This window comes from Gopherus evgoodei, chromosome 9, assembly GCF_007399415.2.
Source record: "Gopherus evgoodei ecotype Sinaloan lineage chromosome 9, rGopEvg1_v1.p, whole genome shotgun sequence".
In the NCBI taxonomy this organism is placed as follows: Eukaryota; Metazoa; Chordata; order Testudines; family Testudinidae; genus Gopherus; species Gopherus evgoodei.
Window position 1 is genome coordinate 14,803,362 of NC_044330.1, and position 15,717 is coordinate 14,819,078.

Sequence of the window (15,717 nt, forward strand, 5' to 3'; positions counted from 1 at the left end):
GATCTGAATGCTAATCCTATTAACTGACCTAGGAAATTAGGACATTGTAAATCTAGGTGAGTAGTGGTTGAGCTTCATATGATCTGGGTTATCCTAAGGTCACTTGTTACATTAAAGAAAGAGGTGACTCAAATGCTTGCAGAATTGTAAGCAAGCCTAATCAGGGTATGATAAATGCATTGATATAGGAAATAGATGAATGCTGCCAGAGGTCCTTGATATTTCTGTAAACATTTACCATTACTATCTAGGAGAATTAAACTACTTTGCATGCTTCAAACAGCACTGATGCCCCAAGAATGAGGGGATCAAGTAGGGCAACCTGGACTGATTACATAACCTGTAGCATAATGTAACCCCACAAAGCTGTTAAAGTGCCACAAAGTAACTACTAGGTACTGGAAAAAATTTAGAAGCCTCAATATGCAGTTGTTAAGGCCCCTCTAAAAGGGTTGTGAGTTGCATTTCCTGTATATGTTCTTACATTCAGGAAGATTAAATAAATGATCTTCCACTGCCGCATTTTGATTTTGCTATTAATTTCCCCTCTTTACTTCACTTTATATATTATTGCCTAATTAAAAGTACACTAATCTTCCATTCATTTATCATCTTTACTCAAATGAGGAGTGGGAGGAAGCACAGAAGGCAGCTCACCAGAGAGCCAATGGTGACACAGCAGAAAGAGACTAAATAAAATGCCATCTCTTGACAGTACCTTTAAAGGTTCATAAAAAGATAATGGATGTGCCTGTCACTCTGAGGCTAATGATTAACATTTTCCGAAGTTTTGTTAGATATTAAACTATAAACTATAAAAGAATTCCACTGTATGACAAATAGAGGAAAAAACTCTGTTTTTTTTTATAATCAAAGTTATGTTTGTTTGATGTCTAACTATTGAGTCTGCTTATGCAACTCTCACTCATATTAAGTAGTACTTGTTGCCATGAGTAGTTCCACTGACTATTCATAGACTCAGAATTTAAGGCCAGAAGGGACAATTAGATCATCTAGTCTGACCGCCTGTACGTCACAGGCCATTAATTTTCCCCCGGTTACTGCTGTATTGAGCCACTAACTTGTGTTTGACCAAAGCATAACTTGTATCTTGACTCGGGTTCAAGGGATTACTTGCATGAGTAAGAAGATAAAAACCAGGGCTAACATCATTCCGGAGCTTGCTGGCACATCCTGGGGATGTGATGCACACACACTTCAAACGTCAGTACAAGCCCTGGTTTTGTCAACAGTGGAGTATCGTGCACCAGTTTGGTGCAACGGCTCCCACACTCATCTTTGTTGACACTGAAATCAGTGCCACATTCAGGACTGTTAGTGGCTCTTTCAAATCAATGCCAACACTATGCCTCCCAGTTTGGTGGGCATCGTGCCAGCCAACATCAGAGGAGACACTGTTGTGGTCTGGGAGTACAATAAGATCCTGGCCACTCTGGACCTGCTGATACACCAAGATCTCAACTCACTGCTACTCTCCTGACTCAAATCCAGGAAGCTTCTCTGGATCCATGTATCAACACGACAGGCCAATGGAAAGGACTCCAGAACTCGCTGTCTTGAATCATGGGCTGAATGTGACGTCCCAACGACCTGATTAAAGAGCCAATGAAAGAAGTCCCGGAATTCTGCCTTCCCTCTAGGCAGTGGACTACACTCAACTGCATTTGGACAACACACAGAAGGTGTGGATATTTCCTCTACAAATGGGGGCTGGGGGGAGTCAAAGACTCACCAGGTTGTGACTGTGGTGAGGTCAAACCATGTGACATCACAGACAATTGCTGCATTCAGGAAGGGGGATCCACTTAGCTAGCCCAGAAGCATTAGAATGGCTTTCAAGTCTTAAGATTCAGTTATAATCCCAACCCAATGCTTTTCAAATGTCATACAAAAGAAGAAGCTTATGGGTTGCAAGAGTGCACTACTTCTACAATATTTGCTACATTTTTATAAATGATTAAGTGATTTAAGAGCCAGATTTTCAAAAGGCATCTAGCAGGATTTTCTAAGAAGGTTAGGCAATCAATTGGAATTAGGCACCTACCATGCTTAGATGTTTTTTAAAACCCCATTACCTGATGATTGGTATCTTTAGACATCTAAATACCTGGAGGATCTGGTCCTTAGGCATTTAACTCCTACTGAGAATTAGGTGCTTAAATATTATGGACGATGTGGACCTAAGTCACTTTTTCAAAACAGCATTACATTAAAGCCTATTAGAGAACATTTAGTGTGCACCAACAGGGCTACACAGATCAGTTAATATGCAACACCTTAGTGTGCTTTACAGATTTACACGCCCATACTGTGCATATCCCACACTGTACACAGGTCCTAAATCAGTTATATCAGGGGTCGGCAACCTTTCAGAAGTGGTGCGCTGAGTCTTCATTTATTCACTCTAATTTAAAGTTTCGCGTGCCAGTAATACATTTTAATGTTTTTAGTAGGTTTCTTTCCATAAGTCTATAATATATAACTAAATTATGGTTGTATGTAAAGTAAATAAGGTTTTTAAAATGTTTAAGAAGCTTAATTTAAAATTAAATTAAAATGCAGAGCCCCCAGACTGGTGGCCAGGACCCGGGCAGTGTGAGTGCCACTGAAAATCAGCTCACGTGCTGCCTTTGGCATGCATGCCATAGGTTGCCTATCTCTGAGTTACAGGCTTTTGAAAATGCTACCCAATGTGCTCTATTTGGTATATGTTTTTGAAGAAAAAAATTCAATATTGAAGAAATTATTCTATCCACTATATCCAAATACAAAAGAGAGTAGGTCATACATACAAAAATTAATAATTACCCAAACAAGTGTGTCATCGACAGCTTTGTGAGTTAGATTGACACTGAGAAAATTCGGGTTCTATTTGAAAATATTGAGAAAAAACAGGTATCTGTGAAATCACATTCTATTTGGATGGGAAAACACTTTCAGTTAATTAAACTGATGGTGACACTGAATCCGGAACTTATTTTAAAGCTGTTCAAAATACATTTTAAATACTGCATATTGTAAGCTCAGCGATTAACCTTGTAACCCTTAATTCAAATGGATAGCCCTTAATTATGCAAGTCATTACTCCGGGGAAATTCTGGGTTTATTGAAGCCAGTGGGCATGTACTCATGTGGGCCACAGTGAGGAAATAGCACATAGCTCTCTAAACGATAAACTACTGCCGTTTTTCTTTAAAACATGCACATTTGGTGTAGAAGCAATGAGGATTTGGCAAAGCTAATATATTTTCCAAATGAGAATAAGAATGCAATTTACATGCATTTTATTAGAACATTTGCCACAAAAGTAGGCCTAAAGGCTTTAATTTTCATCAATGGAAGTAGCTTTTTGCTCAAAAACTTTTATTTTGGTTATGGCTGCATATTCCTACTTGAACAGACTGCTGAAAAGTCAAGGGCTAGACTGCAAACTTCTTACTTACACTGCTAAGTAGTTACTCATGCAAACAGAACCCTATGGGACAACTCGCACAAGTAACTCCTCACCAATAGGAGTAAGAGGTTTACAGTCTTGTGCTCAGTCACTGTTTCAAATGAATAAGAACCAGACTCTGCCACTCCCCACCACACACACACACACACACACACACACACACACACACACACCCCGAGTAGCACCTTCTTAAATAGTCCCACTGATTTTAATGGGACTAGTTGGGGAATAAAATACTACACAACATCAGTTAGGACGTCGGAATCTGAACCTAAATCTTTTAAAAAGTGAATTCTAATAGCATGAAGCCCTTTCAACATGTGTCTGTACAGACAGTGCTCTTTTTTTGCCATCTCGAGTGCAGGAAACATGACTCGCATTCTTATCTACTCGGTACTGACAGAGACCAAAATGGTGGGATCTACTGTGTAACCATATTATTTAGCAGGCTGCATTTATTTCATACTTTTTAAGTTGCTGGATGCTTATCTACCACACAGAAACAGAGAGGAAAGTCAAAGAACAATCAATCTGCAAAGCCAGGTGGAAAATTACATCTTCACAATATATTCTTAGCCAGGCAGTATAACTCCTTGAGTATAGCTGAAGGGGTATGAATTTTAAAAGATCACCTATTCAGTGCTAAAATATATTTTCAAACACAAGGAACCCTGACAAGATGGGGAAAAAAAACCAAACCCACAGCACCGTACAGTCATCAAGCACTTTATAAAGAAACAATGGGCCATTCAGAGATTAAATAAAAATAAAGTGCTCCTTGGAACTGAAATACTCAGTCAAACCTTATTAACACCCTAACGTTCTATATTTGCTGAGTAATCATATAGAAAATTTCTAAGAGTTGCTCATCATTTCAGCAAGCGTAAAAAGAGTGGGAAAGGGAATTACAGACTGACTTTCACTGCGAGCATAAAAATGAAGATTCTCTGCTTGCCTTCTTATCAATATTTGTTTTATATTAGTAATTATTAATATGCAAGCCACTTTTCAAGGTTCCATATGGAAACAATAATACAGTTCAAGCATATACAATTAAGCACTATTGACGAAAACCTTTACTATCAACAGCAGTTCAATTTACCAAAGTATTTGACAGTACTGTAGTCCCGGTTCTAATTATAGGGAATATCAGAAATAACAGTATGGTAGATGTTGATTCTTTAAGGACCCTCATGGGAAAAAAGAAGCCTTTTAAACAAACCTCCAAAATAGAATTGCTACATTTGTCCACCAGCTAGGATGACAAAGTCCTAAAGCGAAATCCCAGCCTCAGAGGTCAATGGCAAAATTCACCTTAACATCAATATGATCAGGATTTCACCTCTGGTGTATAGAATCTGGACTGGGTCCAATAATACTGCTAACCGTATGTCAGAGGTAAAATAGGTACAAAATACAATATTGGGACCAGAGTGTGAAATACTTTAACAACAAATACCCAGCTTTTAAATTATTTATCAAGGATACATAGCATTACCATGACATGAAGGATAGAAACGCATGACATTTCTCTCTCTCTCTCTCACTCTCTCTCTCTCCCCCTCCCTCATTTTGCTGGATAGATATAATTTAATTCTGTAAACCATTCTGGGATACAGTTTGTTTCAAAGACACTGTACAATACAAAATAAAGATGTATTGTATTTTATCATTCCCATGTTACCACGCATTAAAAAAAAACATGCCACACAGATTAAGAAATACTTTGGTAACTACAAAGACAGATGAGAGAGACTGAATTGGAGACCTGCATAGAAAATAAGTATTTCTCAACTAATGTAACTGGCCTGAAGTGCCACCTATTAAGAATGTACGTATAGAAATGAAATTGCAGCAAGAGGATTACTGGTTTAACTAATTAGTTGGCATTTCCATTATAACACTGAGTGTCGTAGCTAGTTGACTGGCACAATAAAACAATTCCCAGAAATATGAACATCTGGAAATTGGTATATGAGGAAATGAAAGAATATGCAGGTAATTCAAGCTAGTCACACACCAAGGCCTGGTCCACACTACGCGTTTATACCGAATTTAGCAGCATTAAACTGAATTAACCCTGCACCAGTCCACACAACAAACCCCTTTATTTCAATATAAAGGGCTCTTAATATCGATATCTGTACTCCTCCCCGATGAGAGAAGTAGCGCTCAAATCGGTATTGCCATTTCGGATTAGGGTTAGCATGGCCGCAATTCGACGGTATTGGCCTCCAGGAGCTATCCCACAGTGCACCATTGTGACCGCTCTGGACAGCAATCTGGAGTTGGATGCACTGGTCAGGTAGACAGGAAAAGCCCTGCGAATGTTTGAACTTCATTTCCTGTTTGCCCAGCATGGTGCTCTGATCAGCATGGACTGTACAGGAGATACTGGATCTGATTGCTTTATGAGGAGACAAATCTGTTCTATCAGAGCTCCGTTCAAGAAGTTGAAATGCCAAAGACAGAGGTCACAGCAGGGACTCAATACAGTGCTGCGTGACAAGTGTAATGGAAAGCCAAAGAATGAAATGGACACTCATGGAGGGAGGGAGGGAGGGGTACTGAGGACTCCAGCTATCTCACAGTCCCTGCAGTCTCTGAAAAGCATTTGCATTCTTGGCTGAGTCCCAAAGCCTGAAGAGTCAAAAGCATTGTCCCGGGTGGTTCAGGGTATATGCCATCAATTTACCCACCCCTCCCATGAAAGAAAAGGGAAACAAATCATTTCTCGCCTTTTTTCAATGTCACCCTATGTCTACTGAATGCTGCTGGTAGACGCGGTGCTGCGGTGCTGAACAGCAGCATCCCCTCACCTTCCTTTCCTGATGGTAGACGGTACAAAAGACTTGGAAACCGTCTTCATCATCCCGTGAGTGCTCCTGGCTTGCCTCGGTGAGGTGGGCCGGGGGCGCCTGGACGAAAATGGGAATGACTCCTGGTCATTCCCAGCAGATGGTGCAAAAGGAATGAAAACCGTCCTCATCATAGCAACTGGAGGCTGAGCTCCTCACCCCCCCCCCACTTTCATGTCTCATGAAGATTCTGTACTGCCTGGACTATAATAGCAGTGGGAGGCTGCCTTTCTCTCATTTTATCTCACTAAAAAGTTAGTGTTTCTTATTCCTGCATTCTTTATTACTTCATCACACAAATGGGGGGACACTGCCATGGTAGCCCAGGAGGGGTGTGGGAGGAGGGAAGCAATGGGTGGGGCTGTTGCAGGGGCACCCCCTAGAATGGCATGCAGCTCATCATTTCTGTGGGATATCTGGGGCTCTGACCCGGAGCACTTGTGCTCTCTGGTTCTCTAGTAGACTTGCCCCATATTCTAGGCAGGACTGACTCCATTTTTAGACAAAACATAAAGAAGGGAATGACCCTTTTTTGGCCATGCGCCCCCGGACGACCTCAGCGAGGCCAGCCAGGAGCACCCATGACAGCAGCAGATGGTACAAAAGGATCGATAACCATCATCACCAATTTCCAATTGCAGACGGTGATATAGGGCTGGTAACTGTCTCTGCTACCTTGCAAAGGCAAATGAATGCTGCCGTGTAGCACTGCAGTACCGCGTCTGTCAGCAACATCCAGTACACATACGGTGACAGTGACAAAAGGCTAAACAGGCTCCATGGCTGCCGTGCTATGGCGTCTGCCGGGGCAATCCAGGGAAAAAGGGCATGAAATATTGTCTGCCGTTGCTTTCACGGAGGAAGGATTGAGTGACGACATTTACCCAGAATCACATGTGACACTGTTTTGGCCCCATCATGCATTCGGATCTCAACCTAGAATTCCAATAGGCTGGGGAGACTGCGGGAACTATGAGATAGCTATGGAATAGCTACCCACAGTGCAACGCTCTGGAAATCGACGCTAGCCTTGGTACATGGATGCACACCGCCGAATTAACGTGCTTAGTGTGGCCGTGTGCACTCGACTTTATACAATCTGTTTTTAAAAACGGTTTCTGTAAAATCAGAATAATCCCATAGTGTAGACATACCCCAAGAGATAGTGGATATTTAAATTCAGCCCATCTAGATACTATAGCGAAGGGGACCATATAAGTACATATATAGATACCACAACCACACTGACAGTAAAACACATCCTAAATGTGCATAGCTTCTGCTAACAATTAATAGATTTTTCTTAGAGGGGAGGGATAGCTTAGTGGCCTACTAAACCCAGGGTTGTGAGCTCAATCCTTGAGGGAGCCACTTAGGGATCTTGGGCAAAAATCAGTACTTGGTCCTGCTAGTGAAGGCAGCAGGCTGGACTCAATGACCTTTCAAAATCCCTTCCAGTTCTAGGAGATAGGTATATCTCAAATTAATTACTTGTAACTTATCTGCAGGCATTTACCATTTCTGTCTAAATAGCTACCATGAAAAATATTTTAAACAGGCCATACTACATTTAATATCAGAGATGCTATGGATACAGTGTTGAAGATTTGGATTCCACTGAACACAAGGGGGTAAGGTTAACCCATAGGCACTTCATCACACTCTACACCATACACAGAAATTGTAGCAGAAAACAGAAAGGGTGATTGGAATACCTGTGATTAAAGGTTTAACCATTTTAATGTAAAATTAGCTGAATATACCACAGAGGAAGGTAAATGTTTTTAACTTGATTATCAAAGTCAATATCTTGCTAAATATTTAAAAGACTACTGTACAATTACAGAATTTAAGCACACCTACATCTGCTTTCTCAGCAGGGAAAACTGCTATTAGTTATTGCAATATAACCAGAAGGATCTCATTTATCGGAGTATTTCTCTCTGTGTGGGTGTATATACATTGGGTCTCTTACTCTTAGGAGATCTGGTATTTGTTTGTAGTGCCAGTGCAGCAAGATGGAATATACAAAACTAGAAATCAGAAGTTTCCTGTTCTTACTTTGATCATTGCAAATATTTGCTTCAGGCCATTAGAAGAACAGTTTAGCTGTTTCTATGGTAAACTTTTCATTGGCTTGTGTAGGAAGAACAAAATGGGAAATGTAAATGAGGACCATCACTAGTTCCAGAGAAAGATTCTCATGAATCATCCTTACATCCCCCAAGGCAGTTTAGAGATGAGGTGGAATAAAGACTGTCTGAACTATTTTTCCTTGGAATCACATTAGGATCCTGGGAGGTAAAAAGAGTCCAGGAGCTGTAAAAATAAACTAATGCTGCAGAAGAAAGATGATCATGCAATAGGCATAGGCAAACATTCTCTCTTTTTTGCTGGCACTGCCAAGGAAGACAGATGGTAAAGCAACCTGATGCAATTCAAAAAGTATTGGGCCTTTCTAAATATTTCTTTTCAAATATGAAAAACGACAATTCAAGTATTTAAGTCATTTCAGTGTGTTTTTGTAAGAGCCAAGGAGGACTTTTTAACCCATTTTAATCGCAAAACAGAGGCTCTTTATTTTTGTGTTTCTTTTTTTAATTTAAGAAAAAATAAATAACATGCCACTACTTCACTTATTAGATGAAGGTATTTGAGATATACAGCTAAAGTTTTAAATTAACTGACCTCAAAATTTAACTTGTCTGCATTTTGCCCTTTTGCAGGTTGTACTTATAAAGAAGACATGAAACCTTCCTAGCACTTATCACTGGGCTCTCCCTTGAGAGTCTCAGAAGTTCAATGATATCAGACTTTTCACTTACCATCCCTCACTGGAAGAGGCTGATTGCACAGAACATGCATTTAAACAGAATATAAAGGCCACAAAAGAGATAAATGATCTATTTCCATTCAATGGTTCCCAAGCTTCCAAAGCAAACAGCTCTTCTTTCCCTCTTGTCATTAGTTAAAGAAAAATTGTAAGGGGCTTTTATTCTGGAGATAGGTTCTAGACAAAGGTAAAACTGGGCCAGGAACCTCATCAGGTTTCTGGTTTGTTTTAAATCTCCCTCTTCATTTTCACCATCTTCTCTTTATTAAATACATTTCAAGAGAACTGACAACTAACATTTGAGTCAGGCCAGTGGGAGTGCAAGCAGCTTTATTGTCTCAAGCTATGTTCAGTGCAGCTTCACAAATTCTCAGAACACATCTCCTCCCCATTAGAGGAGATGATGGCCAGAACTCCATGTAGTTTCACCATCCTCCCATGAAAAAGCTATGGGAGAGCAATGCGGCCTTTAGTGAGTTCATCTGCAGCGGTCTATTATTGTTGGCTACATAGTAATCCACATCCAGATGTGTACAGCAACATTGCCCTACCACTAGTGCAAAGTGAGCACTGGAAAGAGACCAGCAAATTATTAGAAACTGTTACAAGGTCAGAATGCCTAAAACTAATCTACAGCATTAATCAGAAAAGTTTACAATAAATTTGTAAGTTCTTTTGATACACAACTGTAGGAAGCATAGTATGATCCTGAGAGTAATGTAGTGCTGTTTCCTCAAAGCTTGTTGAACAATCAAAAATAGATTGCTCAGTATAAACTTCAATCAGTTAGGAATGAGAAATAAGATTTAAGTTAGATGTGTACTCAAGAACTAGCAATTACAGGAATATCAGATGTGCATTATCCCTGCCATGTGTTTCGCAAAAAGCAGTAATTCAAAAGAGCTCGAATTGACCAAGAGCACAACAGTCTGAGAAGGTACTGAATAAATAATAAACTGAAAAAGTAAAATTAAGCTGCTCAAGTTTACTATTGTTAAGAAAAGAAATAAGCTATTTAAATAAGTTAAAGGAATCAGCAGCAATATTACCAACTCACAAACAATTCAAAAATGATCTTTATATTGCCCTAAAAAGCAGGTGACTCAACCTGGGGATTGCAAAATGGTGTTGTGGGTTATATCTTTGCCCTTCCCATATTGCTAAATAGGAGGAGACCCTAGCTCAATCCTGGATAGACAGGAGGGTGTCTGAGTCTGGAAAAAAGTTGAGAACCACTGCCCGCAAAGCTTTATGTCATGTACTTGTAAAAACATACCAGTGGATCAAATTCTGCCCTGAGACTTTCCTCTCCTTCCTCCTTTCCTCCCTTCCTCCCCGCCCCCCACCAACATAGCTTAATATGTTTATCAGGTTTCAAGTGTTTACATAGCTTAGCTCTGTCAGTGAGGGAGATAGTGAATGTAAAGAACAAGGAGTGAAATCCTGTGGACTGCAAAGACTAATATTGTGCTAGACAATAGTTCAATGCTGAATAATATTCTTAAACAGCACCAATCAAAGTTGCTATCTACTGCATTTATACCAAAAGACCCATGTTGAGGAATTAAACACTTATTGCATAATAGTACCTGCAGCTATGTTAAAGGAATAAAAAAATAATGATGCAAGACAGAGAAGAAAACTGCATACTGGATAAGTTCTTTTTAATTGCTGACGTGTTGCTGCAGTGGATACATAGTGAAGTATAACAGCCATTTTATATGCAATCAAATGGTATGTTCACCGTATTAAGGAAAGACTGTCAACTTGAAATTTAGTCATTTTTTGAAAGCTGACTTGAAAGGACAGTCATTTTAAGTATTACTGCAGTCATTGAGTTCTCTTTTTCAGTTTTAGTGGTTTTACCGATACAGTTCACAATTAAAAAGAAAAAAAGTATTTCTTTCTTCATTGTTGTTGTCCGAAGGACCACACAAACCAGAGGGAGAACCAAGGAATATTTAAGTTTAGTCAGTTGTTACCAGCCCAGCTACTAGAGGGATCAATGTTGAAATCTCAGGCTAAAATAGAATTATGCAAAGTAGTTCATTTTTTGGTACGAAAAACAAGATTTCCAGCATTGCTGTTACAAGTACAGTTTGGAACTAGCAAATAAGTAACAATGCATTAGACAAGGAAAATTTATATAATTTGACAGCCTAGCCTAGTGGACTGGTACTGCAGATAAATGTAAACTGATACATCAATGATGAGTGCACTAAAATAAAATAGAAAAAGGAAGTCCGTTAAGTGAAAGCTGATACAATATATTGACAACGAACGTGAATCCCAAATTATTGTACCAACAAGTCAGTGTGTAACTACACTGAAATAAAAGCAAACAAGATAACGTTGCATTGCCAAAAGAATTGCAGACAAATTAAAACCAGGGTTGGACACTAAACAAAGAACTAGATAAGCTTTAAATAGTACTGTCCACTTTACACGTCAAAATGACCAGGTGCAATATAAAACAATTAAAATTATACCAAGTTTCAAGAACCAAAGTTAGACAACATCAAAACCAAAGGCAGGCAAGAATAACGAGGAAGTCAAATTCATTGTCTTCCAATTCCCCAGTTTTTAACAAAAAGGGTAATCGACAGATGGCAGTTACCCAGAAGAGCCGGTAAGAATTAATGAATTCATGAAAAGACTAGGTGCATATTAAGCACAAATTAAATGGGGACTTAGTAAATAATATGACCCTGGAATGGAAAACAAAAGCAACATGCTCGATAACCCCCAATAGCCTTTTCCTACTACTAACATACTAAGAATAAAGTTCACTGGCCTCGTTAACTAAACAACAGGTTATTTATCACATTATTTAGCTGCCAGTTTATCAAATCATTTGGGATATTATATATAGTGTCATGATTCTGTCATAAAATTTCTGGTACACTATTGCAATATCGGTCTATATAATATCCTAGAATCCAATTCGCATCATGGCTTTCAAAACACAAAATGTCAGCAGAAAACAATGGAAAAAAGTTATTTTGTTGTCTCGAGGTGTCAGCTCTGTCACAAGCTTGCCCATACTGAATGAGTGGCAAAATGTTACTTTAAGAAATACTTATGAATGGATAGTTTGGAGTCAACCTCACAACTCTTTCTTATTTAAACCACCAATGTTAGCATACATCATTCATCTAAGTCAAAACAGTCGGAGTCTACTCTCCATTCTGACTTTCTTATTCTGTCTAGAAATTGTTGGATGTACTTAACTAGACCAATACTTCCCACTTTAAAACCAAAGCAATCCAGCTACTTCAAGAAAGCACAATGTCGTTATAAAAATGCCAGTTTAATATCCCAAAATCTCTTGCTTCTTCAGAGGACAAAAAGCCATGGTGATCAACAGAACATAAGCATTTTTTCTAATCTTTTCCCTTCACAAACAAAAAATCCCCATTTCTGAATTAGCACTTGAATACTATAAATTCATTTTCCCTATGCAGTACGTACATCTAATCAACATAATGTTAATAAATGACCGAAAGAGGCAACATGAACTCAACAAATCTGAACATCTGCATTGTATTTTTATATCATTAAATTGGAAGCAGAATTTCAGGTTACCCGGCATATAAAGGCAGAAATTTTGTTTCGGATCTACAGAATAACAAGACTCATATTGGAAAAAGGCTTTTAAAAACAAAGACAAAAGCAGTTTTCTGAATATATTCTCATGAATAAAATAAAGTGCAATGCAGATAGCAGGGATGAATTGAAATCCAAAAGCTTCTTACCAAGTACCCCAAGGCGATAGTTGACTGTGATGACTATCACATTGCCATAACTTGCCAGAACACTGCCATCATATAAATTTCCAGTGCCTTCCATGTAGGACCCTCCATGAATATACACCATCACTGGCTTAGGTCCCCCACTGTCCCGAATGTCTGGAAAAAAATATTGAGAACATTTTATCCCAAGAAAGTGGCAAAAAAAGATATATGCAATAATGTTTCTTAGTGAGGCTATTTTTCTTTTTCAGCATGTGTCTCTCAAGCAATATATATTAATTACTGGGCTGGGAGAGGGCACAAGTGTTTGTTTCCACACTTCATCCTTTGAACAGACTAATAAGCCAAGAAACATATGAACACATATAATCTGGTCACTGACTTTGTTTAAAGAGGTGGAATTTTCAACACTACTCATTTGGCGTAATTCTGGCCCCATGGAAATTGATGGTAAACTGTCCACTAACATAAGTGGAAGCAGAGTTAAGCCAAAGATGAACTATTCTGAAAATTCCACCTATAGTTTTGTGCATATACTAATACACATATCGTGTTATTAAGATGAATTGGCTCTGGCCCCACATCTAAGTAGGCGAACTCATGTATTCTTTGCTGGCTTCTAACAAGGTAAGGGAACTAACTTGTAAAAGGAGATGCAAACATGTCTGAAGTTTAGACTGTCAGAGTTATTCTGCTGCTGGGGAAAAGAGTTTGCATGCTTTAGACTTCAAATCAATACTACATTGTGCTAGATGGATAAGGATAAGAGGATACTTACTTTTTTACATAAATTGAGAAAAAGTATAGATTGGCCAAGATTTTCAAACAGAGTTGCATGAAATTAGTTTCCTAAATCCATACCTGAGTATCTAAATAAGTGGCCTAATTTTCAAAAGTACTGAATTGGCATGTCACTTCAGGCATCTCTTTTTGAAAAACGTGGCTTTTTTGTTTCAGAAGACATTTAATTTCAAATCTTGCCAATTTCCAAATGGTAATTTCTTTGGTTTTATCATCAAATTTTCCTTTGAAAAGGAAGGAGGTGAGAAGAGAAAGAAAGAAAATAAAAAGCTTTCCTCTCCTTTGCTGCTGTAGGTGATGGGGAAAGTCACTGCCTACGCACAACTATTAGAGAGGCAAGAGGAGGTATCTTGTACTGGACCAACTTCTGTTGGTGAGAGACAAGCTTTCGAGCCACACAGAGCTCTCTCACCAACAGAAGTCAGTCCAACAGAAGATATTACCTCATCCATCCCCTCTCTCTAATATTCTGGGACCAATGCAGCCACAACTATGCTGCATATACGCCACTATGATTGTATGGGGAAATACTGAAACTGACTATATACAACATGCTGCATATGCACAAAGTAAATAAATTGGGGAAACGGGCAAAATTTTGTAACTCTCCAAACTTTCATTTATACTAATATTAGATGGAACCTATAACAATAATGAGCCAAAACCAGAATGGAGTGTGATTTGTAAATTGATGTGTCCACTTAAGTAAAAATGTGGATCTCTGAAGTAGAGTCAAAATTTTTTCCTCCATGGTCCATTGTGGGGGAAGTCCATCTGACAAATTCAGCATTAAACATTCATTATGAAGTCACTCTGCTGGCTATTCTACTAATAGCTATTGGCTATTATGAAGCCATACTACTTCAGCTACTTGTTGAATTACAAATTTCAAAGATTTTAAAGATTCTTCTTAGTGGGTCCAATAGTTATGCTGGGTTTCTGTGCAGGATTTTTTACTGAGTGCCCAATTTTCCCCTTAACTATTTAAACTTGATTAACCATCATTTTCTCAGAAATGGGAGATATAAAATGATGGAAAAGTTTAAAATTAAATTGTTATTGATAGATGTTTGGATTAATGATATTTTGATTTGAGCTGCTACCAGTTCACCATTTTCCATTGCCAAAGACAGCACACAATGCTGCATTCTAACATGTCTCCAAAGAGATTATGAAAATTAGCAGACTGAAGAGGATGTTTAAAATTCCAGAGTAAGGAAAAGGGAGTTCTCTCAACATCCTGGCATAAAATTTGCTTTCACTGTGAAAGATAACCATGTTCTTTCTAACAATATACATGTTTTCTCCTGTCTATGCTCCATTTAATATCAGTGTGGAAAAGGCTATCTTAAGATTTATGAGTTATTCCTCTTATTTTGGGCACATTCAGCGAAGCAGTCTTCAATAAAACTCTTCATACTTCTATCTTGATTCATATCCCAAGTACGGCAAAGACAATGATGAGATCAGGCTGTTCAAACACAGGAGCTCCTTCATCTGTATTTGGTGACAAAGGCCAACACAGATGTTTTTGTTTTTATAAGGGCAGCTACTGTATAATTTGTGTGTTGTTTGTTTTGAAAAAAAGCATCAGAGTGCTCAAATTTCAGAGATGGGCTCTTCTATACTGCAAGTTCTAGAATAATCACTTATTTCAAAACCATTATGATGCTTAGAGGTGGCCCATGAAATAACTTGCCCTTCACCCAAGCACACAGTAAGTACTTTCAAATGTGCCACTCTCAGAGTTTAAAGTGAAGAGGGCACATGTTTAGGTTTCAAACTTGAGTAGAGAAAAGTCCTTTCAAATTCATTAAAGCATTTATTTCCAATGGCTGTTTACACACAGCTTTTGCTTCCTGTTTTTTTTAGCATGGCTACAACTGAGGAAACAATGATAAATTATTAATCTGAAATCAGTAAATGACAGTTCACAGCAGAAACTGTACACTGTTAATTGTATACTTGGAGGTAACACAGGGGGAGATTGTTTCAAAT

At 38.6% G+C, this 15,717-nt stretch overlaps 1 protein-coding gene across 7 annotated transcripts in view; it reads right to left on the bottom strand.

Annotated features, from left to right (window-relative positions):
- The window catches only part of NLGN1 (neuroligin 1), a 601,032-nt gene that overhangs the window by 295,808 nt on the left and 289,507 nt on the right, over nt 1-15,717 (bottom strand). For all 7 annotated transcript variants that reach the window (XM_030575893.1, XM_030575892.1, XM_030575894.1 and 4 more), the window contains one exon: nt 12,922-13,074. In XM_030575893.1, the coding sequence (XP_030431753.1) occupies nt 12,922-13,074 (153 nt within the window). The remainder of the gene's footprint in view (nt 1-12,921; nt 13,075-15,717) is intronic.